At 40.0% G+C, this 8042-nt stretch overlaps 1 protein-coding gene and 1 pseudogene across 1 annotated transcript in view; both read left to right on the top strand.

Moving 5' to 3' along the window:
• Angptl5 (angiopoietin like 5) overlaps nucleotides 1-8042 on the top strand; it is a 117127-nt gene that overhangs the window by 14201 nt on the left and 94884 nt on the right. The window contains 5 exon segments of the mRNA XM_021206654.1: nucleotides 1288-1321; nucleotides 1323-1386; nucleotides 2832-2871; nucleotides 2874-2951; nucleotides 5749-5934. Coding sequence (XP_021062313.1) covers nucleotides 1288-1321; nucleotides 1323-1386; nucleotides 2832-2871; nucleotides 2874-2951; nucleotides 5749-5934 — 402 coding nt within the window.
• Nucleotides 4329-4821, top strand: LOC110328102 (annotated as a pseudogene).

Consider the following 8042-nt stretch of genomic DNA (forward strand, 5'->3'; position numbering starts at 1 on the left):
TATATCTATATCTATATCTATATCTATATCTATATCTATCTATCTATCTATCTATCTATCTATCTATCTATCTATCTATCTATCTATCTATCTATCTAGAACGAACTTGCTTTTCCAGTGTGTTGGGGTATCCGGGACTCACTGTGGTGGAAGTACTGGGTTCTGATGCTGCTGAGTGCTCTTGGTTTCTGTTTGTAAGATTCTTAGGTTTGCCTTTTGCCATCTGGTAATCTCTGGTGTTAGATGTTCTAGATGTCTCTGGCTGGAACTTGTTCCTCCTGTGAGTCTGTTAGTCTCTGTCAGCTTTCCTGGGAGACCAGCTCTCTCCTGAGTCCCGGGGGTTAGAATACTCCCTGGAGGCCAACTCTACCCTAGCAGGAAAGGTGCATAGAGGACTGAGGATCAGCTCTGCGTCCTGGCTGAGGATGAAGGTCCGATGGGACCCTGTCCAAGAAACTCTGTTGTTTCTGTTGCCCATGCTCTCTCCTGCGTGGCTCGCCTCAGAGTGACCCTGGTTAGAAAATGGTGATCACCCCTGAGTCCTGGGGGTCTGAGCACTCCCTGTAAGCAAGCTCTCCTCTCCAGCTTTAACTTTTGTATATAGAGCATACGCTGGACTTGCTTTATACTTCTCTTTTGGTGAAGAAACTGACCTTTTCCATCTTTTTGTTATTGACATTGGTGGTCAAGGATGTATTAATTATAGTTAACCTACTTATTCCTTAAATTTTCTCCTCCCTACTCATCCTTAATATATTAAAGATAAACTTGGGCTAACATAGATTCATTGGAAAAGAGAACACATAATTATACAATAAGAAAGTGTTGATCTCAAATGAGACTTTTAAAGATTTTATTTTTATTTACATGTATGTGTGTATGCCTGTGTGAGTTTATGTGTATCACATGTGTGCAGGGAACCAGTGTGTTGGATCTTCTGGCACTGAAGTTATAGACAGTTGCAAGCCGCCATTTGGGGGCCAGGAACATCCTAGATCTCTGTGAGAGCACTTGGAACTCTTAACTGTTAAGCCATTTCTCTACCCCCAGAATATGAGACTTTTAAACACTAATCACTAAAAGAGATGCTATTTGTGAGGATTTTGTAGCCTAAATTCGTTAATTCCTGTTTTTTCATGTTTTTCTCTTGAATTCTAAAAGTGTGGTAATTTTTCATGACATCACACTAGAAGTTGTAGCAATAATTTCAGCAAGCATTGTCAATTTTCTGCTGTTAAGAGAGTTTCTTGGGTACAATTGAATTTGCACTACCCTTTATTTTTCTAGGTTTGTTTTGCTCTGATATTAAAGATTTGATTGGCTGTCCTTAAAACCCCTAGTGGTTTATATATAATCTTTCCAGAAGGATCTAGCTACCTATTTGAGGTAAAGTTTTCCCTTATACAGAAAAAAGTAAATATCAATATAACCTAATTAATATTAAAGTTATAATTGTCTTAATATTTATTTTTTATTTGTCTTGAAATTTTAAGTAAGCTAGTAATATTTACAGTTTCAAAGTTTGGTTTCCTTTACATTTTCTGCTCAGACCATGAACTTCAGTTTCCTATCTGACTTTCCATAATCACACTATTTAAAGTAAATCTACTTGTTGCAAGGTTTTATGTTTCCCTTATGGAGGCAGAACTGTGCAGTATAAATTCTTCCTTTAATTTACCATGGAGACTAGACAATAAAGCTGTGCTGTAACTTGGGGCTTTCTGAAGTACTTTTACTTTTCTTTCTACTGGTGGCTATACTTTCTTTTGATGATACATGATTTAAGAAAAATATTTTACTGGAGCATAAGGAATGTTGACAAACTGATCCATGCTGAATTTGGATAATATGAATTATATTTTGTTCATCTTTGGTATTTGTTTGCTTGTATTCTAGTAGAAACCTAATGTACAAGGATGGAAAAGATATATGTGTGTGTATACATAACTTTTTCTGGGTACTTTCTCAGTGTGTAAAAGAATATGATCCTTGGAGTTTGTCAATAGTCTATATTGTACAACAACAACCTTTTTTTCTAAATAGATATAACCAATTTCTTTTCTCTTGAAAATTCTATTAACAAGATGTCAGAAAAATTGGGAATTAAGTGGGAAGTCCTTTTAAAACCATCTAAGTCACTCTGCCTACACGCCCATGGCTGTATGTGAACAGTGGGAGGATTGCTTTTCAGTCTGTGGGAGGTGTGCATTCACCTCTCCTAGGAGTGTGCTGGTGCCAGCCTCCCTCAGGGTCTTTCTTTTTTCTGCCTCTGAGTGGGAAGTTTCTGGTAGAGGGAATTATGTGGATTTCTTCCCCTGTCACTCCTAAGAAACCCAGCAGGTCCATTTCACAGAATTTCAACTGAGGCAGCTGTGAGCACCTGCTGGCTGGGCTCAGATCCCGCCTTTCAGTCTTGAAATGTCAATCTGAACACCAGACTGAGAAACACTAGAGTTCAGAAAAGAGAAACGAGAAGCAAGCAGGCAACCATATTTAACACGTTAAAAGCCAGCACTTTAACTGAAAGAACAAGGTCTCTTGCAAAGTGAGCCATTTCTCTGCCATATCACAGCAGCGCTATTATTCCTGAATGTATTGAGGTATAAATAAAACTACAAATAGTTACTACAAACAGTTATATCTTTTAAAAAGTATCTTACACAGGGCTGTAGTTATGTTTATTATGAGTTTAAGTAGTAATATCTCTAGAGAATTAAAAATATGAATGCATGGTATTGAAAACTTTATGTGTTTGTCTGTCTGTAGGTTATGAATGAGTTCTATAATGTCAGATAATGAGAACCACGATGTGTTTTCCTGGCCCATAGTAGGTGACTTGCGACATGGACTTCAGAGGAGGTGGATGGGCAGTGTTCAGAGAAGGCTTGATGGGACAACCGACGTCCAAAGGCTGTGCTGTGATGACCTGGGTGGATTGGGAGACCTTTCAGGTAAAATTTTATGTATTTCTGTTTTACCTTTTCTCCTCCTTTCTTGGGTTTTATGTTTACATTGTACCAGCATTGGTAAATCTATATGAATATGAGAGTGGTAAATCTATGTGAACATAAAATATGATTTAAGTTCTATTTTCTTATGTCAAATTATTAAAAAAATTTCAGTTACAGCCTAGAAGTCTGGGCTGGAGACATGGCATAGCCATCAACAGTACTGGCTGTTCTTCCAGGCAACCTAGGTTCAATTGCCTGCACTCACAACTGTCTGTTACTCCTGTTCCAGGGGATCTAAAATTCTGTTCTGGCTGTCAAGAGCCCCAGGCACACACTAGGTACACAGATGCACATTCATGCAAAACACCTATAAACATACATTTTAAAAAGATAAAAAAAATTTTAAGAGATAAATTGAAATGTTATTTGAGTGAAAATTCTCATTTGGATATTTGTTGTGTGTACCCAGTAGTTCTGGCAGGTGCGACCCAATTGTTCATAGAATGAAAAATTTAAAAAAGGGAGTCATAGACTTAAAATACAGTAAGATAAGTAGAATCAAAGCATATGACCTTGGTTCTAGTAATAGTTTTATAAAATTACATTCAGTTCAAAGCAAACAAACCATTTAAATTAAGTGTAATTTTATAAAACTATTGCTATAAAAAGTAATAGTTCATTACTGTTCTAGGTGAATTGTAAAATCATATCATATATTGGCAGTGTGGCAGCATCACTTCTGATAGCAAACAGGAATGCCAATCTATCTGAACCCTTCAGATTTTGTGTTAGTTGAAATATCTAAAGTTGTTTTTGGTAATCTTTATGCTATTTTTACTATAGTTTTTATTATAATTTTAAATACCTAATATCCCATAATGCCATCCAAAGATTTGGTCAGTTGTGGCTTTAGGCATATCAGTGATTTCAGAAGACATTTGGTCAATTGCAACATAACCACCAAGCTACAGGCAGTTAAGTATCTGCTTTTTGTCAGTGTAACTCTGGTTTTCCTTTGAGTACATCCTCTGTACTCAAAAGAACATTACACATGTCACCTTACCTCTTGGTTATTTCTATGGTGAGATGGTTTTGACTAAGAAAGTCTACAGGCAGACGCTTTTTCAAACTGAGAATGTTAAATACTTAGCACAGTTAAACGATATTGGGGATTTAATAAAATGTGCTGTTAGCTCTTAACATGAGATTGGAGTGAAGATGAAAGAAGCTTAAATCATAAAGATCCTGAGCCTAAAAGACCCTGTGGGAGTCCAGATTACAGTGTGGCTGCTTTTCTTGAACTTACTCATTTCTGTTCTAACAGGTTGCAAAAGAACTTCATAGCTTGGCTGCGGGAGCCGGGGTTACCGTGCAGACATGGCCAAGTCCAAGAACCACACCACACACAACCAGTCCCGCAAATGGCACAGAAATGGCATCAAGAGACCCCGGTTGCAAAGATATGAATCTCTTAAGGGGGTTGACCCCAAGTTCCTGAGGAACATGTGCTTTGCCAAGAAGCACAACAAGAAAGGCCTGAAGAAGATGCAGGCCAACAATGCAAAGGCAGTGAGTGCACACGCAGAGGCCATCAAGGTCCTTGTGAAGCCTCAGGTCATCAAACCCAAGATGCCAAAGGGCCCCAAACTCGAACGGCTGGCTTTCATCGCTCACCCCAAGCTTGGGAAGCAGATTTAAAGCTACATGGCCAAGGGTCAGAGGCTCTGCCAACCGAAGCCTAAGGTTCAGACCAAGGCAGGGGCCAAAGCTCCGGCTAAGGCCCAGGCTTCAGCTCCAGCTCAGGCTCCCAAAGGTGCTCAGGCCCCCAAAGGTGCCCAGGCCCCTGAGAAGGCCCCATAGAAAAGGCTCCTGCCAGCGTGAAGACAGACGGACTGCTGTGGTACACCTTCCCACACACTATCTGCAGATGACCAGTGTCCTATGCTGGTTTTACAAATAAACTCAGGCAAGATCTGTTAAAAAAAAAAGAACTTCATATCTTAGTCATAGTGTCCTGAGCTTAATACAGTCTGTCTCATTATGTCCTAACCCTTTGAAATTTTATGTCCTGCAATTTCATAATTTAAGTAGGTTCTATTTTAGGAATGTCCACATTTGCTATACTCCACGGTGGATTTGGGGAGATAGAAAGCCAGTGGCTATAATGTACATGCAAGAAACACAATCCGAATTAGGGAATTCTGTTAATATAATCCACTTTAGAGCTACAGTTGTCTTAGAAATATTGACTTAAATCTGGGGAGGCCTCAGTGTGGCCACATTTTGTTTCTACTCATAGGTAGATAGATGGCAAGCTGCTTTAAAACAAAGAAATATTTATTCATAAGTATTCTCCAAGGTAGGAAAAGCAAATTTAGCTGAATGTTTTGGGGGGGGGTGTTTCTTTAGAAGAAGCTGATTTAGGGTTTAAAACTCCTACATTTATAGGGTCACATCGTTTGTTAGTTGTTATATGATTCCAACAGGTTTTCTGCTGACATGTCCTGATGGTAAAACTTGATTTTTTTCTTTAGTCTTTAAATACACCTTTAAGTTGGATTTGGGACATAAAAATGAATCAGTCTGGTTCTGTTCAGTCTAGTGAACTGACTAGCAATTATTAGCAAAATAAATAAGTTAAATACCAGCTGGTAGCTGAGATGGGCCAAGTTGCCCATGCCACAGTTAGTAGTGAATCTCCTCAGTCACAGAAACACTGAAGGCCATTGACATGCACTAATAAGAGATTGTTCTCATCTGAGCTAAATGTATTTAAAACAAAGTATTTCTTTTACAGGAGAATTTTGGTTAGGACTGAAAAATATTTTTTACATAGTAAACCAGGAAGATTCTAGTTTTATGCTTCATGTGGCCCTGGAATCTGAAGACGGCACACTTGGTTATGCTTCACAGGATAATTTTTGGCTAGAGGATGAAACAAATTTTTTTAAAATACACTTAGGACAATATTCAGGAAATGTTGGTAAGTTTTTAATTATTAAAATGGTAGAAAAGCCCAGTATTACATAAATATAGAAGTAGTGTAAGGCATACATGGATTACATACAGCTGATGACAATAGATTACAGAATAATGTATAAGTCGGAAAGTCTGTTGTGGACACTGTTTGCTTAATGACCTTGAAGAGTTTTATGTCCTTTGAAGAGGTTGACTGTGGCCCCGTGGATGGAGACCCTGGGGGCAGGCTGGGTAAGCAGCATTCCTAGTTCATGTTCAGAGTCAGAGCTCATTATCAAATCTTTTAATTTTGACAGTGAAATGTCTGGCCTGTGACCTCCAGTGGATCACTCCTCTTCCGCTCAACCCTAGTCCACAGCAACACTCCCATGAGTTCTTTTCACTCCCCCTTGATGCATTCATTCATGTCCAAAATTTTAACTCACTAAAATGTCAGAATACTTGGTGATACAATTGTGTTTTGCTGCTGAACTTTTAAAGACATTTGGGTTCATCTTCCTGTTGTTCCTGGTTGTATACTTGTTGGTTATCTACATTAGTGCTAGAAATTCACAATGAATGCTATATATCCCTTGACTGTCAACTGGTTATGGTACAGAGGAAAACATAAATGACATTGAAAACACAGAAGACTGATGGATCTTTAGGTTTAAAGAGAATGCAAGAGTGATTGCAACCAGGAGATTTGGTTGGAATCGGAGGAAAGGCAGGTTTCAAAATGAGGCTAATGGTAAAGCTTGAAAATGGACATTTCTTCAGAATCTCGGCCAGTTACTTCAGACCAGAAGAACAGTCTGGCATCCTGAGAACTGCAGACTTGGTATAGGAAGAAAGAATGGGCTTTTGGCAAGTGAATATTGGCAAATGGGGCAGCTTGTATCACAGCATAGAAGAGGAGATGGCAGGCAGGGAGCTGTGTGGTATGGCTGGAGTTTATGGAGGTGTCTGCCTGTGAGGGCTCTCACTGCCTGAGCAGATGAGGGAACCATCTTGTACCCCTGGTCACTGAGACCAGTCTGTGCAGGTGAGAGTGCAGACTGCAGAAGTGACACAGCTTCTGGGAAAGACTCCATTTTGGGCTCCAGATATCTGGGCACCTTTCCCCACCAGAGGAGAGGTGGCCGCCTGGGAGGGCTCTGTCTGCCAGAGCAGGTGAGAGAGCCATTTTGTGTCCTGGGTCCCTCGGAGAATAGTCTGTGCAGGTGAGTGTGCAGACTGCAGAGGCAACTCATCTTCTGGGACAGGCCCCGTTTGGGCCTTCATCTTCAGCCAGGAGGCAGGTCTGAATGCCAGACCTCTGTGCACCTTCCCTGCCAGAGGGGAGCTTGCCTGCGGAGAGAACTCTGACCACTGAGACTCAGGAGAGAGCTAGACTCCCAGGACTTCTGACAGGCTAGCAGAATCACAGGAGGAACAAGCTGCAACCAAAGACAACTATAACAACTAACACCAGAGATTACCAGATGGTGAAAGGCAAATGTAAGAGTCTTCTAACAGAAACCAAGAACACTGGGCATCATCAGAACCCAGTACACCCACCACAGTGAGTCCTGGATACCCCAATACACCCGAAAAGCAAGACTTGGATTTAAAACCATATCTTATGATGGTGGTAGAAGATTTTAAGAAGGGCATTAGTAACTCACTTAAAGAAATACAGGAGCCCCAGCACTCGGGAGGCAGAGGCGGGCAGATTTCTGTGTTCGAGGCCAGCCTGGTCTAAAAAATGAGTTCCAGGACAGCCAGGGCTATACAGAGAAACCCTGTCTCGAAAAAAAAACAAAAACAAAAAAACAAAAAACAAACAAACAAAAAAATACAGGCGAACACTGCTAAACAGGTAGAAGGCCTTAAAGAATTACAGGAAAACACTGCTAAGCAAGTAGAAGTCCTTAAAGAGAAAACAGAAAAACCCCTTGAAGAATTATAGGAAAACACAACCAAACAGGTGATGGAATTGAACAAAACCATCCAAGACCTAAAAAGGGAAGGAAAAACAATAAAGAAATCACAAAGTGAGACAACTCTGGAGATAGAAACCCTAGGAAAGAAATCAGGAACCATAGATGCCAGCATCACCAACAGAATACAGAAATGGAAGAGAGAATCTCA

This window comes from Mus pahari, chromosome 10 (assembly GCF_900095145.1).
Source record: "Mus pahari chromosome 10, PAHARI_EIJ_v1.1, whole genome shotgun sequence".
Classification (NCBI taxonomy): Eukaryota; Metazoa; Chordata; class Mammalia; order Rodentia; family Muridae; genus Mus; species Mus pahari.